Genomic DNA, 22,286 nt, shown 5'->3' on the forward strand with positions numbered 1-22,286 from the left:
AGCTGTGCGGAAGAAAGTCGCCGGCTCAGGGTGTTTGAGCCGTAGGCTCCCACTCACTGCACAGGGTCCCGGGATTCAAACCTGACTCCACTCTGGAAATACCTCAGAGCTGAGAACCAAACCTGGAAAAGAAGAATTGGCCATACTTGGTGAGTATTAAACATAAATCTACAATATCTAGATAGTTAATAACGCAATGTTCGCTGACTAGACATGGAATATGTGTAAAGATCTGAAGTGCAAAGCAACTGGTGCCCATCCTGTCAATGACCAGGTCTCGGTCACTGCCTCTACAGACGTGTTTTTTTTTAAAAAAGGAAGTTGTACAATAAAATCTGTTTTTTCTCTCAATACAGACTCAATCATTTGACATCAATATTTTTCATCTTTCATGCATTAATGTGGCTTTTGGACTGTAGAGTAAATGAGTTGGCGATAAAGTTAGTGGATCTGACAGGAAGGAATCTAATGGCTTTGCAGTTTCAACTTATTGGTTTATATTCCATGAAAAATGTAGGAAGGATGCACCAACACACACTTGTTCAGGATCAGAATGAAGTTTATCCTCACTGACGCATGTCACAGAATATGTTGGTTTGCAGCAGTACAGTGCAATACATTTAAAAAGAAATCTGTAGGTTACAATAAGAAAATTAAAAGTAGATAAAGGAATACAGAGTTTGGTCTATTCTGATATGCCATCTACAGTCAGAGTTGTACAGCACAAAATGAGCCCCTGACACCACTAGGTTCATGCCAATCTTTTTACCCTTATACTCTCAGCCCATCGGACTGCATTAGGTCCATTGGATTAGAATGGTTAACTCATTCTATTGCCAGACATTTACTGCACCGATTCAGCTCATTTATTTATTATTTTTATTATTTATTGACATACAGCGTGAAATAGTTCCTTCCGGCCCCTTGAGCCGCAAAGCACAGCAGCACCCCCCCCCCACCCAATTTGATCCTAGCCTAATCATGGGACAATTTACAACCGGAACGTCTTTGGACTGTGGGAGGAAACTGGATCACCCAGAGGAAACCCATGCAGTCACGGGGAGAACGTACAAAATCCTTTACAGGCAGCGGCAGGAATTGAACCCGGGTCACTGGTACTATAAAGCATTGTGCTAACCACTATGCCACCATGCCGGAGAGGGTATCAGAGAGCAAACACACAATAGTTCACTCCCTTAACGGGAAGGTGCCTAATCAATGTACGCTCCACTGGCAGCCAGTTGGAAGCTGCCATTTCTTCCAGAACAGAGCTGCAGAGGTGGAAGGGCAGCTTAAGCTGCCCCTGAGCTTTGTACCTTTAACGGTAATATATTGGGCAATTTATTTTGAGAGATGTAATGGAAGCTGAAGAACTCCTCAAGGGTCAAAACAACCTCCACCATTCACAGAAAAAGACATAGTAAACTTCAAAAAATAATGCAGATCTAGAGGGAATGAAGAGCTGCAAGAAATCAGCATGAGTGAAGTAATTAATATTTGAGAAATTAATGGTACTGCAACACTGGTGCAGACATTAGGGTTTGAATGGCTTAATCCAGTTACTTTCTGATGTTTTCATCTAAAATAGTTTAATCTTTCTCTTCGTAAACACGAGGAATTCTGCAGATGCTGGAAATTCAAGCAACACACATCAAAGTTGCTGGTGAACGCAGCAGGCCAGGCAGCATCTCTAGGAAAAGGTACAGTCCTGATGAAGGGTCTCGGCCCGAAACGTCGACTGTACCTCTTCCTAGAGATGCTGCCTGGCCTGCTGTGTTCACCAGCAACTTTGATGTGTGTTCCTTAATCTTTCTCTGATGTGTTATCTCAAATGCAATCAATCAACGGATCTTTTGCCAGCCAGAATTCCCATTGTTCTGACCCTCATCCACAGACCTTACTTTGTGTTCCCATGAGCCAAGTTCACAGCCTTACAGATGCTGTCATGTCAACATTTATTAGAACTATCTCTCCTTATTTACCACTTTGTTTGCCCTTGCTGAGGACAAAATGACCTTGAACATCTGTTGACGATCTTTGCTGTCATACAGCCATTTCTCTGCAGTGGTCATTAGATCAACCTCAGATATATACACTCAGTGGCCTCTTTATTAGGTACACCTACTTATTTATGCAAAATCTAATCAGCCAATCATGTGGCAGCAACTCATTGCATGAAAGCACGCAGCCTTGGTCAAGAGGTTCAGTTGTTGTTCAGACCAAACACAAGAAGGGGGAAGAAATGTGACTTTGACCATAGAATATTTGTTGGTGCCGAACAGGCTGGTTTAAGTATCTCTGAAATTGTGCATCTGCTGGGATTTTCACACACAGTAGTCTCTAGAGTTTACAGAGAATTGTGCAAAAAACACAAAAAAATTCAATGAATGGCAGTTCTGTGGGTGAAATCGCCTTGTTAATGAGGGAGGTCAGACTGCTTCAAGCTGACAGGAAGGTGACAATAACCACACACGTAGAAGAGTGTCTCTGAATGCACAATAAGTTCAACTGTGAAGCAGAAGGGCTACAACAGCAGAAGACCACAAATATGCATCGGTAGTCACTTTATTAGCTAGAGGAGATACCTAATAAAGTGGCCTCTCAGTATATTTTTTCTATGAATGCATCTTTCTTGTTACAAATGCATTTTTTTCCATACATTCTGGTGAAATACTTTTTTTCCACTTTTCTAAATTGACCAGTAATTTGACTTTTAAACTCACCGCTAGATCTCAGGCAGAATCTGCGGAAAGTGAACATTAATGTTTCTGCATCAAGAGTGTTACAAACTTAATGAAACATCCCAGGCCCAACATACCAACAGGTTCTTTTCTCATTGATGCTGCCTGACCTGCTAGGTATTTCCAGGAATACACACATAGTGCTGGACAAACTCTACGTGCAGGCCAGGCAGCATCTATGGAAGGGAGCGAACAGTGAATGCTTTGGGCCAAGAAGCCGGAACGAAAAGGTGGGCTGAGGGGAAGGAGCACAAGCTGACAGGTGAAACCTGGGGAGGGGGAAGGTGAGTGGGTGGACGAAAAGAGGGATGAAGAAAGAAGCTGGGAGGTGAAAGGTGGAAGGGATGAGAGGCTGAAGAAGGAATCTGATACGAGAGGACAGTGAACCATAGAAGAAAGGGAAGGAGGAAGGGCACCAGAGAGAGGTGATGGACAGGTGAGGAGAGCTGAGAGGGAACCAGAACGGGGCATGGAAAAAGAGAGGAGGAGGAGATTTCTAACAATTTTTGGTTTTGAAGAAACCTCTATTGTCTAATCCAGGCCCTTATGCTCCTCTGACCCCACTCAGCCTTCATATGAATACCCAATAGGCTTAAAGGTCACTATTCAGGCTGTTGAGCTCATGCCAGCTGTTTGAAGAGCAAGCCATTCTTTCGCTCTGTCCTCTTAACACTCCGTGTTTATTTCCTCTAGATATTACTGGCTAACTGCGAAAATGGGCAAAAAATAGCAAATGGAAATTAATGCAGGCAAGTGAAACAGGCGGCACTTTGGGATGCGTAAGACTTGCACAGTGAATGGCAGGGCTCTGAGGTGTGCTGCAGAACAAGGGGACCAGGGAATACAGGATCCATCATTCCTGGGAAGTAGCATCATAGGTAGATAGGGTCATAAAGGGGGCTTCTGGCACATTAGCTTTCATAAATCAGCATTGAGGACACGAGTTGGAATGCTATCTTGAAGTTGTACATTTTTTTCACTCTTTGGGGTTTTTGTTTTCTTCTGTTTTGAGGATGTCTGCGGAGAGCAAGCATTTCAGGTTGTATATTGTATACTTTCCCTGATATTAAATGGAACCATTGAAGATGTTGATGAGGCCTAATTTGGAGCACTGTGTGCAGTTGTGGTCACCTACCTACAGGAAAGATCTCAGTAAGCTTTGAAGGGTGCAAAGAAAATTTACAAGGATTTTGCCAGGTCTTGAGGACCTGAGTTGAATAGGTTAGAACTTTATTTCTTCAAGTACAGAAGAATGAAGGGCGATCTTATGGAGGTATACAAAATTATCAGTGGCATAGATAGAGTGAATGTATGTTGTTTCTTCCCCTAAGTGAGACTAGAACTAGAGGTCATAGATTTAGGGGGAAATGTAAAATATTTAAGGGAAATTTGAAGGGGAAGCACTTCACTCAGAGGATGATGTGAGTGTGGAATGAACTGCAATCCAAGTGGTAATTGCAAGTTAAATTGTAATGTTTAAGAGAAGTTTGGATAGGTATATGAATAGGAGGGGGTTTGGAGGGATGTGTTTCGGGTAAAGTTAGATGGGACTAGGCAGGTCCAGTCGGCATGGACTAGATGGGCAGAAGGATCTGCTTCTGTACCATAGCAATCTATATAACTCCTGACCACCTACTAGCTGCCCATTCTCCAGGGGGAGTCAGTAATGCACCTGTCTCACTGGTAGTGCATGTAGGTCACACAGAGTTGGTGGTCAATCTTGCTTTCAGAGATATAGAGTGAGCAAAAAGCTTAAAAAATTTAATTTAACAGCTTATTTTAAGAGGTAATTAATATTATGTCTACATTTGGGGAATTCTAAACTTTCTAATCTTGAATATTTATTGTCCTTGGGACATCCAGGTATAACAAACACTCACAACACGTTGGAGGAACTCAGCAGGTCGGGCAGCATCCGTGAAAAAGATCGGTCGACGTTTCAGGCCGGAACCCTTCGTCAGGACTGTAGGGGGAAGGAGCAGAGGCCCGATAAAGAAGGTGGGGGGATGGTGGGAAGGAGAAGGCTGGTAGGTTCCAGGTGAAAAACCAGTAAGGGGAAAGATAAAGGGATGGGGGAAGGGAGGCGGGGAGGTGATAGGCAGGAAAGGTGAAGAAAGAATAGGGGAAAACACAATGGGTAGTAGAAGGAGGTGGAACCAAGAGGGAGGTGATAGGCAGCTGGGGAAGGGGGCAGAGTGACATAGGGATAGGGGACGGGAGGGGGAGGGAATTACCGGAAGTTGGAGAATTCAATGTTCACACCAAGGGGCTGGAGACTACCTAGATGGTATATGAGGTGTTGCTCCTCCAACCTGAGTTTAGCCTCATCATGGCAGTAGAGGAGGCCATGTATGGACATATCTGAATGGGAGTGGGAAGCATAGTTGAAGTGGGTGGCTACTGGGAGATCCTGTCAGTTTTGGCGGACGGAGGGGAGGTGCTCAACGAACAAACTTCTGCTCAATATGATGACCTTCTTGTGTATAGATCCAGCGTATGCAGAGTCTTTAGAGAGGTTATTCATTGTGTATCTGCCTCTCCTTTCTCCATGAAATTTATGAATGAATCCTGAAATGATCACCCTTCCCCTAATATCATTAAAGAGATGTTAAGATACTCTCAGACAGCTGTAAAATATCACTCAGCAATATTCACAAACAAATGTCCTCCTCTTTGTCCTGGCAAATATCAATCTCTGAAACAACGTCTCTAAAATCGCAGACCTTGTCCTAATCTCATTAGTCCATCGAGACCTCCCTGTGAGGAAATTGGCAGTTTGTTCCTGTCAGCAGGAACACTTCAGGAGTATTTCCACTGTTTGGAAAGCCCTCCGGAAAGCTTGGATTTGGAAGCGTTACGATAACTGGAGCTCTTTACTTTCTGGAATAATTATTTAGCTGTTGGCTAATGTTCCTCTCTTATCCAAACTGTGCTGTCACTCCCCAACACAGACTTAACCAGAGACTAATGGAAATGTTGCTCAAGCAACGTACACTCAGTGGCTCCTTCATTAGGAACAGGAGTGGAACTTGGTGTGGTCTTCTGCTGCTGTAAGCCATCCACTCCTAGGTTCAACATACTGTGTGTTCAGAGATGCTCTTCTGTACCCCACAGTTGTTACAGTTGTTACTGCTGCCTTCCTGACAGCTTGAAGCAGTCTGGTCATCAATGTTCCCTCTAATTTTTAGTAGTCAGTGTGCGCTAAAATCTTATGTTGTGCAATTTTTTTTCCTGTGACAAAAGTATGTGCGCACTGAATGCATACGTGGCACAGTTTATGTAGCTTTACAAAATATTTGACATAAAACTGCACAGAATAACAACAAAATAACCTATTTAAGTCACTCAGTTATTTTTTCTCTCTCCTGTCTTTGGCATTTACCCATTCTTTATAAACTTTATCTAGACTAATAGAACTTCCATCCAATTGATAATGGTCTTACTCTCAAAGGGTATTTCACATTTAAAGATGTCTTGTAGGGCATTATGTATCCCACTCCAATAGTCTTTGATAACAGGGCGTTCCCAGAAAATATGATAATGGTTTGCATTTTGATTTCCACAATTTCTCCAGCAAACAGGGGGGTTATATATTTTGGGTATATACCTCAAGAGTGGTTGAAAAGAGATAAATATTTAATGAATGTACTGCAGGTGGCTGGTAAAAGACCCTTACCAGGAAATGGTTATCACAGGAAAGCCCAACTCTAAATGTATGGATTGAAATTACAATGGACATTTACAAAATTAAGATAACAGCATCTCTTAATCATAAGTTGGAACAATTTTATTCATACTGGAAAAATGGTTTAACTACATAACACCTCATAGGCCTGATTTTATTCTCACAAGTCAATGTATATGTTGTAAAAAAAAAAGATCACTCCCTACTCTGTACATAGTTTTCTTCTTTCGATTGTTCTTTCTTTCCTCTCCTTTCTATCAGATAAATATTATGTGGAGATTTGTGACAAATATGGTTATATAATATATGTACAGTATCTGAAATACATCTTATGGAAATGTTTGAGGATGAAATTCAATAAAAAATATTACAAGAAAAAGAAAAACTTGGACAGGTACATGGATGGGAGGTGTATGGAGGAATATGGTCCAGGTGCAGGTCAGTGGGACTAGGCAGAAAAATGGTTCGGCACAGCCAAGAAGGGCCAAAAGGCCTGTTTCTGTGCAGTAATGTTCTATGATAGCTTTTGATTTTCATTAACATATCCAAATGACATTCACCTAAACGGTTTCTCAGCCTGTTTTTGAGTTGATTCATTAGGCTAAAACCTCGCTCACAGTCCACACTAGATGCAAGAAAGGTTCCCCCAGTGTCCATCAACTGTGCAAGGTCGCAAAACCGTTCATTTTGAAGTACAAATGCCACCATTTGAGCAAAGTTTGAAATCAGTTTAGATTTAATTTTTTCTGGCATGGAAAATTTGAAATCATTAAACTTTCTAACTATTACAGTATTTTCAGCTAGAAGATCATGATATTTTAGACATAAGGCATTAACTTGCTCATTGCCAAATTTGAAATCACAATCTGCAATTGTGGAGAAATGAAAAGTTGACCATTCTTGTACCTCATCTTCAGGAAACCTTTCTTCTAAATGAACACAAAGACTATTTATAAAGGTCAATAGCGAACTTGTATCTACTGTGATGTTTTCTTCACATTGTTGGCTTAGCAAAACTTTAATTTTGTCACTCCACGAAACATTGTCTCCCAGATCCCGGAATAGGATAGGTGAGGTGACGTAAATTAGTGACGTGCATTGTGGTATTTGAAAAACCGACTAACTAGTTAACAGAAACATTTAGCTGAAAGATTATTTTCAATAAGTATGATTATTAATTACTACATTATTTTAGGTAACTAACCTTTTGTGCGCACATTAATTTCCTTTGTGCGCTGGTTGAAAAACGTGCGCGCGCACACACGCGCACAGCTTAGAGGGAACATAGCTGGTCATTCTCCTCTGACCTCTCTCATCAACTAATTTTCACAGAACCGCCACTCGCTGGATTTTTTTTTAAAATTCTGCACACCATTCTCCGTAAACTCTAGAGACTGGTGTGTTTGAGAAAACCCCAGGAGATCAGCAGTTTCTGAAATACTCAAACTACCCCATCTGGCATCAACAATCATTCCACAGACAAAGTCACTTATACCACAGTATTTCCCAGTCTGGTGTTTGGTCTGAACAGCAACTGAACCTCTTGACCATGTCGGCATGCTTTTATACACTGAGTTGCTGCCATGGTTGGCTGATCAGATGTTTGCATCAACGAGCAAGTGTACAGCTGTACTTAATAAAGTGGCTACAGAGTGCATCCTTTTCCTTTGTTCTTTTCAGTGGATCATGATTTCTTGTTTAAGAATAGCAGTTTTTACTGTGTTGCCCATGATTAAAAGTTTCCCTTTCCTTTATATATCCAGGCTTCAACTGCAGCCCTACCAAGCACAATTGGTGCCAGTGATCAACTGAGAAGGACAAAAACATGGATAGCTTGCGATCACCTTCCTCACCCAGAAACTGCAGCTATGAGGCTCACTTCCAGTACTATCTATTTCCAGCAGTATATACCATTGTGTTTGTTCTGGGCCTGACTGGCAACGTCTCAGCCCTGTGTATGTTTATGAAGAACACTAAGAACACCAGCCCATCCTTCATCTACATTGCAAACCTGATTGTCGTGGACATCATTTACATTTGCACTTTGCCCTTTAGAATCCATTACCACATGAACAAGAACAACTGGGTCTTTGGGGACATCACCTGTGGGATCACTGGGACCCTTTATTTTGCCAACATTTACATCAGCGTCACTTTTCTCAGCCTGATTTGCATGGATCGTTACATTGCAGTGGTCCACCCTAGAAAATACCTCAGGATAAGAAGCACAAAGATCCCACGGGTGACCTCGGCCCTGGTATGGACAGTGGCCTTATCCATCATGCTCCCCTTAATCTTCAGTGGCTCACTGAACAACATCTGGGCAAACAACACAACAGCTTGCTTCGAGAACTTCGACGCTGAGGCTTACAGCAAAAAGATGGCGGTGTATCACATTATACCATTCCTCTTTGGTTTCTTAACCCCATTTACAATTATTATTATATTTTACCCCCTGGCAGCTAAGAAAATAGCCCAACTTAAAAGCAACATCCACAAGGAAAAGGCTTTGAGGATGATCTGGGTCATTATGGTGATCTCAATTCTTTGCTTTGTCCCGTATCACATCACCCACTTACTCTATTTCCTAGCTCGCCTGGACTTCATTCAAAACTGTGCTTTTGGTAACTTTCTCTACAAGATCCGGCGGGTTACCATGGCCTTGGTCAGCCTCAACTGCTGCCTGGACCCACTGATTTATTTCTTTGCAACCAACAAATTCAAGCTAAATTATGGAAGGAGAAGGAGAGCAGTTCAGAATGTTTACAGCATTGCCTGGCATCCTACTGAGGGTTGATACCAGTGCACCTAAGTAAAGACTCCATGGCTTGGGGTCTGAAGGAAAGACCAGCCTTGCTGAGTTTTGAAGTTGGTGCAAATGTTTTCTGGATCCCTACTGCAGCGTGAGCTGGCTACCCAGAAACCACAGGACTGCTGCTCAGTGGAATGGGCCACCCAGTCCAGATTTTTAAATCTTCCCACTCACTATAGCTCAATTAGTCAGAACTCAGTTACTGTAGCTGCACTCTGCTACCTTGTTAATATGCAATGATGACAATGTTTAATATAACAATTACTTGCAGTATGACATTTAATTTCCGTTAGGTCACCACAGGTTTTTTTTAAGTGTGTTGCACCAGACTGTCAGCTATTCTCGTCTGGCCCGTGGTGTCAGGATTGGTCTCCTTTCGGATTAACTGGGTCACGATATGAACGTTCCTGACTTGACCCATTTCTTCTATTTTTTTTACGAGGCCGAGTGGCTAGATCGACGTTCAACCCGGCACGGATGGAAAGCGTGCTCGGGGGGGGGGGGGGGTGGCCCGACTTGGATTTGAGCTCAGGAGCCTTTGCTCCGGAGTCTGGGGCTGATGCCATTGCGCCACCAGCCAGCATTACAGGTTAATCACATTGTACACATTTAAACATAGATTTGTGAGTTGCTAATATTCATTAAAGCTAAATACCATTTTAGATAAAACAGTGCGGGGGTGTTAGCTAAAGGAAAACTGTTTACTCTTAGAGAGGGATGTGTGGAACAAGAAAGATTAGCTTTAAAATGCAGGCTGCGACATTAGAGATGATGGAAGGAAACAACTCTTCAAATGGAGGGACAGAGAACAGTAGCATAGCAGTTAGGGCAGCCCTTTTATCAGTCGGGGCGTTCGGACTTTGGAGTTCAATCCCAGCGCTATCTGTAAGGAGATCATACGTTTTCCCCCCGATGGCATGGGTTTCCTCCGGGTGCTCAGATTTCCTCCCACAGTCCAAAGACAAACCAGTTGGTAGGTTAATTTGTCATTGAAGCCATGTGATTAGGCTAGGGTTAAATAGGTGGGTTGTCGGGCGATGCGGCTCGTTGGACTAGAAGGGCCTGTTCCATGTTGTATCTGTAATTAAATAAATCTGGTCCCCCAAGACTAGTGAATCCAGGCGACAATTGAAAATTTCAGAACTGGGATGGGCGAAAATTTGTTTGGAATGGGAAAGGGAATTGTGAGTCACTGAATGGTAGAACGCTTAGCACAGAGACAAGCCCTGCAACCCATCTTGTCTATGCCAAATTGTTATTCTGCCTAATGCTATCGACCTGCACCTAGATCATAGCCTTGCATACACCTCCCATCTTTGGATCTTGTACTATCCAACCTTCTCTTAAATGTTGGAATTGAACATCAAAAAACTTAAGGGTAGATGTGGAGAGAATGCTTCCTGTAGTGGGGGAGTCTTGGACTGGAGGACACAGCCTCAGAATAGAGGGACATCCATTTAGAACAGAGATGAGGAGGAATTTCTTTAGCCAGAGGGTAGTGTATCTGTGGAATTCATTGCCAAAGATGGCTGTGCAGGCAAAGTCATTAGGTAGATTTAAGATGGAGGTTGATAGGTTCTTGATAAATCTGAGTGTCAAAGGCTACAGGGAAAAGGTAGGAAATTGGGTTGAGAGGGTTAATAAATCAACCATGATGGAATGGCAGAACTGACTTGATGGGCCAAATGGCCTAATTCTGCTCCTTTGTCTTATGGAACCTACATCTACCACTTCCACTGGCAGCTCGTTCCACACTGAGTGAAGCAGTTCCCTCTTAGGTTCCCCTTAAACATTTCAACTTTCACCCTTAAACCATGACCTTTGGTTCTAGTCTCAATCAACTTCAGTGGTGAAAAAGCCTGCTTGTATTTGTTCTATCTATACCCCTCATCATTTTGTATACCTCTATCAAATTGCCACTCATTCTCCTATACTCCAGAGAATAACGTCTTAACTTATTGAACCTTTCCCTATATATACAGGGAAGTAAGAATCTATCCTTATGTATACAGATAGTAATATTAGGAACGAGGATTACAGAATGAAAAATTGGTAGATTATAGATTTAGGTACTGTCAGATAAGGAACCAGCCTTTTGATAGAAAGTTACGTTTCAAAGAGGACATGACATGATGACAAAGAATATAATTGGTGGAACTAAACTGGAGCTAAATATTGTGAATGTCAAAAGCAAAGAACTGGAAATATTGAGCAGAGAGAGTAGCACAGGTTGTTGAGTATTTCAGGTGCTTTGATGGAATTATGCTCATTAATACTTTGAGGCTCCTTGTCCAAATTGTCAATGGACTGATGGTCCCTGAATGTATGAGAAATTTCTGTGGCTGGTGCACATTTCACCCCCACCCCCATACCCCGACTTCTCAGAGCACTCCAAAAATAAAACAAAGCTGCAGTTGCTGGGAATCGGAAGTAAAAATGGAAAAAACTGTAAAGGTCAGGCAGCATTGGCAGAGAAAGGATAACAGTTACCATTTGGGGCGCTAAACCCTGCATCAGATCTGAAAAGTTAAATTCTTTCCATGACGCAACTTGACGTGATGAGTCTTTCCTAGCATTTCCTGCTTTTGTCTTCATCCAAATACGTGGATGGAGTTTGGATGAATTAAGGTTGGAGGAGGCTCATTTCGAGCATTAATCCAAGCATTGACTTCTTTGTCAAACGGCTCTTCTGTGTTGTGAAGTCGGCAGAAAATATTAGACCATAAGATATAGGAGCAGAATTAGGCCCTTTGGCCCATTGTGTCTGCTCTGCCGATCCGTTTTCCCTCTCAGTTCCAGTCTCCTGCCTTCTCCCCATATCCCTCCATGCCCTGACCAATCAAGAATCTATCAACCTCTGTCTTAAACATACGTGCAGACTTGGCCTCCACAGTTGCCTGTGGCAATGAATTCCACAAATTCACCACTCTCTGGATAAAGTAGTTCCTCCTCATCTCCATTCTGAAAGGGCCCCCCCCCCATTCTGAGGCTGTGTCCCCTGGTCTTAAGAATTCTCCCACCATAGGCAACATCTTCTCTACATGCACTCTATTGAGGCCTTTCAACATTCATTGAGGTCACCCCTCCATTCAAGTGAGTAGGTTCTCGAGTGCTGACCTGCAAATATAAAGAGATCCACTTAAATTAATGGATAGAGGGAAGGTGGGACCCGTGAAGGGTCTCTACCTGCAATGTCTACTGTCCATTTCCCGCCACAGAAGCTGACTGACCTGCTAAGTTCCTCCAGCAGCTTGTTTATTTATCTGCAAACTGTAACTCCCTGCCAGTGATCTCCCCAAATAAGAACTAGTTCTATTCAATCCCTGTCAAACTGTAACTAAATTAAGAGACATTTCTCTTCCTACCATGTCCCGACAAGATATTACAATTTCTCATGCTCTCTGTGCAAAATTAATATTTGCTTTGCCTTCATTTGAAAATATTAACAGTTTCCTGGGGACCCATTTGAAAATATCAACACCCGCTTTGAGTTCGCCAATAACTATCAACACACTCGCAAAGGACCCTTCATCTTCAGACGGTGATTCAGGTAATGGAGGAATATTGTACGAATGCAAAAAGCTATTCCTTTGACACTGCAGTTCCAGAAATTATGGGTTATTGAATCAACAATACTGCTAGGTTATGAGCAGAAACCTGCCTGCCTCCAGCAACCTCCGTGACGCTTGTACAAACTGGCTATGATGAGAAGGCTACAGTTCAAGCACTGATTTACAGAAGACCTTGTTGCTGATCATGATGAGTTTGTTACAAATTTATCCACTGCAGTCTGAATAAAATTGAACTTAATTATCTTCAGGGACACTACAACCTTGTTAGCAGCATAGATTAATGGAGCTTTAGCCAGAGAAACACAATAACTTTCACCATTACAATACAATACTCTTCCAGAACCAACCTGGTGACTGTGCTTGCTTGGTTGACTACTTAACTTTGCTGAAGGTAACTTCAGTTTCATTCTAGAGCTTAATTAGGTATGCTATCTTAGCTTAATTTCCACAGCAGTTTCATCCCAGCTCCAGCCTCCAAATTTTAATTTCTAGAAAAATATTAATTAAATATATTTTTTGCTTCAGTATCTTCAGTGTGGTCTTCTGATTTTTTTTTGTAAGTCACATTTATTACTGATTTATTTCAGAAAACATTTTAGTGCTAAGGGACATTAAAAATATAGTTTGAAATGACACCTGTCGCCTTTGTTATAGATACAATTGTAATTTTTCATTTGATTATATGCTAGAAGTATTATTACTTAGTTGTTCCGCTCCACACCTTGCAGCATATTGGGCAGCAACTTTGCTGTTTCTTTAGCATTAGCGTGTGTTTTTTTACAAAGACAAGTTGCTAGCTCGACGCTCAACCCAGCACAGATGGAAAGCGTACAAGGAGCCAGCTGATTTGAACCCGGGACCATTTGCCTCGAAGTCCAGTGCAGGTGCCACTACAGCACCAGCTGGCTAGGAGTATTGTTAGTGCTCTACAAAAAGGCAACAAGAGGTTAAGTCGGTTAATGGAAGCAGTTTCCTGAGAAACTAACAAAGAAGCCCAGTTAATCCGCTCAAGTAACTTGATCTCCATTGTCAGTTCAAAAGTTGTGGACACAATGCTGTTGTAATACTGGAAGATACCACGATTGAAATATGCCAGAATTCATCTGGTCCCTGTCTGTCTTTGAATAGAAGGAGATGAAAAGTTAAAGACCAAGACACAGACTGCCAAGTTCCTAAACTAAGAAGCATAAACCTGGCCCAGTGTCTTAAGATCTATTCTGAAAGTTGTCACATCATGTTTGTAATCTGAGAAATGAAATTTAGTCCTATTATTTAGTTATAATGAGTTACCTTGAAATAAATTTTGCAGTAATGTGTTGAACAAAAGCTTTGAGAGTTACCTGAACAAGCATGATAGTTCTGGGCACTGGGGCGTAGAATTATTTCTGGGCACTGGGGTGTGTAAAATCGTTCCAGGGAAGAAGGATAGCAGCAATGGTGATTACTCTGGCTGCAGAGAATATTGAATGGCAACTTCATAGAGGTGTTTCTTTATTTTAATTATTCATTGCCAGCATTTGTTACCCATACTCCATTGCCCTCGAGAAAGTGGGGCTAAGACCCTACCTTGACCTTCTGCGGATGTTCTGGTGAAGGCTCCCTCGTGGTGCAGTTGGGTAGGGAGTTCCAGAATTCAGACCCAGTAATACGGAAGGACTAGTAACACAGAAACATCCCAGGAACATGAGGTGGTTGACTATAAAAAGCCCCAAATTAAATACTCCAGTTGGGGATATCTTTTACATTTATCCATGCTAAACAGCATCTGCAATGTATCTGCCCACCAATTCCAGGTGTCAGTTTTCAGGTTGATAGATTAATTGCTCGCAGAGTGTAGGGGAGTTGATGGGAATGAGGGGAGAAAAAAAACTATTAGGATTAACATAGAATTAGTATAAATGGGTGGTTGATGGTTGTGTATATGGCCATCTAAAGGGCCCGTTTCCATGCTGTTTCTCTTTATGACTACATTGTGAATCACTGGGTACCCAGTAGTCATTGCTCTCCAACCCGATAAAGAATCCTATCCTGTGATGAATCTTCAGTCCATGTCCTCTAATCCTTCGTTAGTTTGCTAACATCCCATTGAGTCCTTATCTAAGGACAAATGGTCCGCAATTCTTTAATTAGACTCTAGCTCCTTCATATTTGCCTCCTTCAATCTACAGGAACTATTCTCTAATTAATACAATTAGCCCGTGGAACTGCTGTTTCTACCCTCTTTTAACACACTAGCAAGTAGATTGGAAGGCCTTTGAGATTTATCAGCTTTTAGTATCATTAGTTTCTCCAGCACTTTTTTTTAAACTGATAACAATTTTATTTAGTTCTAACCTTTTCATTAGCCTCATGTTTCCCCAAGAATTTTTAAAAAGTGATTTATATCCTCTTCTACGAAGAAAAAATACGACGCTTTGTCTAAATGTTCTGCCTTTTTTCATTCACTATTATAAATTCTTTTATTTCCATCTGCAAGATCAAGACTTCTTTTTGCTGAATTCTAAAGTACTCTCTTAAGCCTGCTACACTTCTCTTGTATTTATATGGCAACTCTTCAGATCGGACACCATTGTTTTGTAAACCATAGTTGGGTCATTTTTCGTTTTGAGTTTTTTGCTCCAAGAGAGAATGTTTAACAACTGCAGCATTTTAATCATGCCCTTTAACAACTGGCCGTTTTAATGAAGCTTGCCAATTATACTCAACTCTTTCCTCATAACTTCACTTTTCTTTCTTTAAATTTAGGACTCTGGTTTGGATTGAACTGCTTCACTTTCAATCTTCATCAAGAATTCTGTTTTGTTATGGTGATGATTCTCTAATGTTTCCATAGCAGGATAGTGTTGTGACTGAGAAGGAAAATTATCTACTGATGGTGTTCTGATGTGCCTGCTGTTCTTTTCCCTCTTGATAGTCGAGATCATGGGGTGGGAGGTGAATTAGGATAGACTGGGTGAGTAACTAGGGTACATTTTTGTAAATGATACATATTGTAGCCACCTTGTGCCTGTAATGAACATTTATGTGCTTTGTCCTGCAGTTTATGAGTTATTGGAGCTGCAGCCATCCAGGCACGTGGAGAATTATTTCATCTCCTGGCTTGAGCTTTGCAGATGACAGAAAGTCTTGGGGTGTTTGGAAGTAAGTCAAGTACCACAGAATACCTAACACTTTGATTAGCTGAGCTTCTGGTCAAAGTGACCTCCAGAATGTTGTTGGTGGGACATTTGGTGGAGCAACAAGACTGAACATCATAGATAGGTGGTTAGACTCTCTCTTGTTGGAGCTGTTCATCGGCTGGCACAAATGTTACCTGCATCAGGAATTGGTTTCTAAGGAAAGTAGTTTCCACTGGAGAAAGGTGGGGAAGCAGAAGACACATTTACAGTTAATGCCCGCACAGGTCATCCAAGGAGAAAAAGAAAGTTAAGCAGAGGCCTTTGCAAATCTGGAATAAACTGTTAAAGGTTGGTAAAAACAGATCCAATAATAACATCTGAAAGAGAATTAAACAAATATGTCTACTAAAAAAAAAATCTGTACTATTGGGGAAAAGCCAGGGAGAAGTACTAACTGGATGTGGCTTTCAGAAGAGTTAGCACAGAAACATTGGGACGAGTGGGTTGTTTCTGTGTTCTGTTTCAATAATGTCTTTGCTGAAAAAAGCACTATAGCTTTTGTCAACCTCATTTTGTTAAGAAAAACACCACCAGTTTCTATACAGAGTGAACTAACCACAACACATCATTAACTCTGGAGGAGGCTTTTGTAGGACACACTCCACTAATACAACAGCATGCTGTGGATCACTCCTGGCTGGCTGACAGCGACTGAGATCATCAACACTTGAAAAGTATGATTTTATACAAGTCTTTCTGCTAGAGAAAACACACTATAAGCTTCTTTATTTTCAATTATTACACATTAGTTGCTGAAACTTCTTGCAGTTGTTACTGTCACATGTGCTTATTGCACAGGCTGTGTTGATGAACTGTGTTCTGCGTCCTGAAGGCCCAGTCATTTCTAAACACGTATGTGCATTTTGAATGGCATTATGCCACCAACAGTGGTTTATACGAAATCTAATTTGCCTAAGAGAAGGTAATGAACAGTGCACAGAAATCTTCATGTGGTGTACAATTTAATTTTTTTTCTTAAATTAGCAACTAGAAAAATGTGGAACTTACTGCAAGATCTGTGATGGCTTCAACAGCCCTTCTGGATCCTCGATGCCTCTCACGAGCAAACACGTGAAGGTACCCACAGCACTGCGAGACTCCAGAATGCCACTTCCACGATTCTGGTTTGCTCTGTCACTCAAACATACACAGCTACAACAGAGCTTGAAGTCTGTTACATTATCACGCAAGGAGGCAGACTGTGGGATCTTGCACCAGGAACCGACTTTAAGTACATCTTCAATAAAATACCCAACTACAGTCCTTCTTCAGCCTCCCAAAGCTTCCATCTGTGAAACAAACCTCCTAAAACTGATGGAGTCCATCCACCCCACACCTACCAGCCCTTCTGATTGAGATCCCAATTTCTCAAACCACTTCAACCCCATTTCCTCCTATATCTTCTGGATAGGCAGAATGAAGGAAATCGTTCAACACACTAATTGTGTTCATCTTGTTTATTTTTAATAGCGAACAACTAATTGGATTCTTCATCACAGAATTTTGCAGGAATGGAGTAAAAATTTGCTGGCCGTCTTTCCAAGTGCTTGAAAATTTCTAGAACCGCATTGTCACTGAAGCTTCTATTTCCAAATTCACCAATGAGAAATGATCAAAGGCATTCCATAAGCCTCACTTTCTGTAGTCACTCTGCTGATTCACCCGAATCTAGATGTGAGCTGATGATTAGTCACCTGAATGCAACCAGCTTCAACATATTCCACTTGGGAAACAGAAGGAAGTTGAGTACAGGCCTCGAAGTCACTGTGACTTCCCAGTTCACCAAGCCTCATCAGGGTCCGGGATCAACTTGACATTGAGCCCATTTCCACATAGAGAGAGCACCTTGCCTAGTGGTCAGCACAACGCTAATACAGCCTGAGGGGTTTTGGAATTCCAGTGCCATTTTGTAAGGAGTCTCCGTACATCCTCCCCGTGGAATGTGTGGGTTTTCTCCAAGTCCTCTGGTTTCCTCCTACAGTAAATTGTCCCGTCATTACACAAAGACAAGAAAATCCGCAGATGCTGGAAATCCACGCAACACACACAAAATGCTGGAGGAATTCAAGTGGGCCAGGCAGCATCTATGGAAAAGATTAAACAGTTGACGTTTCAGACGAGACCCTTCATCAGGATTGAAAAAAAAAGTTAGATTAAGAAGGTGGGGGTGGGGAGGAAGAAGTACAGGGTGGAAGGTGATAGGTGAAACCGGGACAGGGAGGGGAGCGAAGTAAAGAGCTGGGAAGTTGATTGGTGAAGGAGATAAAGGGCTAGAAATTTCTTTCACCGATCAGATTCCCAGCTCTTTACTGCAACCCTCCCCTCCCAGCTTCACCAATCACCTACTGTCTTGAACTTCCTTCTCCTCTCCCCCACACCTTCTTGTTCTAACTTCTCATCTTCTTTTCCCAGTCCTGATGAAGGCTCTCAGCCTGAAACACTGACCGTTTACTCTTTTCTATAGGTGCTGCCGAGCCAGCTGAGTTCCCCCAGCATTTTGTGTGTGTTGCTAGGTCAGGACTAATCGGGTGTGTTGGAGGTTGCTGGGGTGGTGTGGCTCGAAGAGCCAGAAGGGTCTACTCCGCACCGGATCACTAAATAAAACATAACATCCAAGTCGTACTTTTAAAATTTATTTTACAAACATATTCTGGTAAAAACAGCGAACTGAAACAAAACAGAATATGAGGCAGCTCTTCTTGATTTCCAACAGACAGCAGGTGACCCTGCATTACGAAGGGGTTGGGAAGCATTTCTAAAAAGCTGTCCGTCTCCTGATTTACATAACACAGAGCACATGCATATGTGTCAAGAAAAATTGTTTTCATTCCAGATAAGTTCTCTGGGGATGAATTTTTAATTCCATATTCCAGATCTTTTGGGATTTGTGAATTCCATCAGGGCAAGTTTCCATTACATTTCCAAGAACCACATCATATTTAGCATATCTCACTGAATCCTGCTGTGTGTGACTATTTAGACGGAGCAAATACAAAAATATCAAAACAGTAATCCTTATGGACCATTTTACTTCATTATTTTCACAGCCTGCAGATCAGAGCGCAATAGACTGAGGGAGACCTTTCTTCAAAAGTGTTATCAGGTAACTGCCCAAATCCTCATCCTGAAAGAAAATGGGAAAAAAATTCCTGTTACTTTTCCTATTATTGACAAGTGTTAAGAGTTGTTTCAGGAGGGCGCAAATCTCTTCTACAAGAGATGGAGTACAAGACTTGAACACCTGAAGGGTTGAGAGTGGAATTTTTTAGGCAGGGGCAGACTTGACGGATCAGTCAATTTTTTTTGCCCCTTATGTTTTAAAACTGAAGGGCATATAAAAACTAATTTTTCTCTGTTGGGCAGTAGAATAGCTTCAAAGGACTGAATGGTCGCCGCACTGTAAGTTATAGATACTATGTAATTTCATATAAAAAGTAGAAAATGTTAATTAAAGCAGTTAGTTCCATTGTATAGAAACCATTGCTATCAATAGTTTTAAGTCATTCTGAAACTTTAAAGAGGTAATGACATTTTGACTTGCTCTTTGGTCAAACTTTTTCCAAAGTTATACTTCAAACAAAATGTAATTTTCAATTTTCCAATCTTCTCCTAGACAAAATAAAACAGACCCAACAGATCATGCAGTCGCGGTTACAATAGATAAAACAAGCAAATACTAAACCAATTTCAGATGTGAGCATTTGCTAATTACGAAACGTCACTTTTTCTCATTTGGGTACAGAAACTTGTCACAGGTCACATTGAGATAGAGAGTACTGTATTACAAAACTTATTTGTAACATTCATAAAGGATCCACTGCAGTTTGAAAGCTAGCTGTGAATTTACTTCTAACTACACGACAGGATCAAAAAGGAAAACAGTAACAGTCAGCTTCAATAATTAAATTAACTAAGGGCTTGGCAATGTCATGGAAAAATATCTTTACCCCAAGCTTTTGAAATTTCTTACATTCCTTCTAAAAGATTATGGGGAAGAGATCGTCACTATTAGAGTCACAGAACAGTACTGCACAGAAACAGGCCATTCGATCCATCTAGTACGTGCCAGACCATTTAAACTGCCTACTCCCATCGAACTGCACCAGCACCATTGCCCTCCGTACCTCTAACCATCCAAGTATCTGTCCAAACTTCTCTTAAACATTGAAATCGAGCTCATGCTCACATGCACCACTTGCACTGGCAGCTCGTTCCACACTCTCACAACTCTCTGCGTGAAGAAGATTCCCCTCATGTTCCCCTTAAATTTTTCATCTTTCACCTTTAACCCAACACCTCTAGTTGTAGTCCCACCCAACCTCGGTGGAAAAAGCCTGCTTGCACGTTCCCTATCTATACCCCTATCAGATCTCCCCTCAATCTTCTATGTTCCAGGGATCTCTCCTTAGGAAACTGAATGGATTACAAATTGGGGCAAGTTATACTTCAATGTGAAGAGAACAAGCAAAGATCACAAAACTCATCAACAACACAATAGTGGTATTATTTTCAGAGAATATTTTGCAAATACAACTAGCTAGTTACATAATCAAGTATTTAATAATTACAAATCCCAGGGAGATGTGCCAATTCAATTTTGCTGTAATCCCAATTTGACCATAGCTGTCAGGTTTTAATCAGTAGATGGAATACTCACTTAAAATTAATTGCACTGATTTGAAATTACTTTCAATCTACTAATTTACCTCAGGAGGCTGCTTCTTACATTGATGTACTGAAGAACATGAACTATATCCAAACAGTAAGTATTCTCACATCTTAAATATAAAGAACTAAGTGACAATTTCACCATATTTGGAAAAAAAAACATTTCTTAGAAAACTATTCTCACAATGTAAACTGAAACATCTGACTAGGTTAGGTTAAAAAAATATCTCTGAGATTTGGCTTCGCCAGACAGCCATGAAATATAGAAAAACCATGGAAGTTGTTGAAACAAAGGACATCAACCAACCCCCCACATACGAAAAAGAAAAAGAAACAAGCCTGGCAAACCCAAACGCCTCCCACGTACAAATAACAGATCACCCACCTGGAAAACGGCAGTTAGAACATCAAATCCTCCCAACCTCCTCCCACGCGAAAAACTAACAGATCTCCCACATGGAAAGACACTAACAAGAACATCAGACCTCAAATCCTCAACTCCTCAACTCCTCCTCGCACAAAAACTAACCTATCGCCCACAAACACCCACACCACCAAGCACCCAAGTTCAAAATCACCTAATCATGTGGACAGAATTACGTTACTTTAGCTTCTGGTATTTTAGCCTTATATCCTACATAACAGTCTCCATTCTGCGAATATCAGCTGCAGTAGTTAGTGCGGCTATATCACGAGCCCAGGGATCAGGGTTTGATCCTGACCTGGGATGCTGTCCTTGTGGAGTCTGCATGCTCCCCTGGGGCCGTGTGAACTACTTGTGCACGCTCCATTTTCTGTCATATCCTAAAGAAGTGCTGGTGGGTCGAAGGGCTACTTTAATGTTGGTAAGTGGAAAAAGAATCAAAGGGGATTAATGGGCATGCAAGTAAAGAATGCATCACATGGGGTTGCTCTAGGGTAAGATGGCTTGGGCCAGGTGGGCCATAGAGCCTCCTATTATGTTGTAACTGGCAAGCAAGAAAAGAAGGGAAGCTTATCAGATATAGAATCACTTAATTAGTTGATAACATTTAACCCATGACAGGTATCTAGGAATTTGCACTGCTTCTACCACACATAGTTCATTGAAAACATACTAACCCAGCAGTGAGACACCCTGTGCAGGGGTGCCCCTTGCACACCAACTGTCAACACTTTTCATATGTTTTGCCACCTCTGCTGCTTATAGTTTTAGGTCTTGACCACTGCTAGTGTAAAACTTGTTTTCCTTCTTGAACAAGTATTCAAAGTTCTGTTACATTCATCCAAAAATGTGTTAGCCAATTGCTTCTAACTTTGTTTAAACGGAGCCACCAACATATTAGTTAAATGCCAACAGCTGGGACTGCAGGAAAACTAATCTGCACAGGAAATGAAAATGCCAAAGAGTTGTGGATGCGCACGGATTATACTGGAAGTTTAAAATTAGGTGGGGGGGGTAATCCACAAAAGTTAGCTCCTCATCTCAGTCTCTTGCTGACACCATTCCATAGATTGGTCAGAGAACTTAATGGTGGGACTGCTTTTGCCCCGAGCACTCACATCTACAGTGATGAAGTGCTTTGAGAGGTCGGTCATGGCCAGAATTAACTCCTGCCTAAACAAAGACATTGGCCCACTGCAATTTGC

General features: G+C 41.6%; 2 protein-coding genes across 5 annotated transcripts in view; one reads left to right on the top strand and one right to left on the bottom strand.

Moving 5' to 3' along the window:
- LOC140188650 (lysophosphatidic acid receptor 6) lies at positions 1-14,337 on the top strand. Its single transcript, XM_072245121.1, has 2 exons — positions 1-149; positions 8,190-14,337. The coding sequence occupies exon 2, from the start codon at positions 8,252-8,254 to the stop codon at positions 9,221-9,223; it is 972 nt and encodes a 323-aa protein (XP_072101222.1). The 5' UTR covers positions 1-149; positions 8,190-8,251; the 3' UTR covers positions 9,224-14,337.
- A 4,269-nt stretch (positions 14,338-18,606) lies between these two features.
- ints11 (integrator complex subunit 11) overlaps positions 18,607-22,286 on the bottom strand; it is a 36,788-nt gene continuing 33,108 nt past the window's right edge. For all 4 annotated transcript variants that reach the window (XM_072245426.1, XM_072245427.1, XM_072245425.1 and 1 more), the window contains one exon: positions 18,607-19,113. In XM_072245426.1, coding sequence (XP_072101527.1) covers positions 19,045-19,113 — 69 coding nt within the window. In that variant the 3' untranslated portion in view covers positions 18,607-19,044. The remainder of the gene's footprint in view (positions 19,114-22,286) is intronic.

The sequence above is a fragment of the Mobula birostris genome, chromosome 27 (genome assembly GCF_030028105.1).
Source record: "Mobula birostris isolate sMobBir1 chromosome 27, sMobBir1.hap1, whole genome shotgun sequence".
Lineage (NCBI taxonomy): Eukaryota > Metazoa > Chordata > Chondrichthyes > Myliobatiformes > Myliobatidae > Mobula > Mobula birostris.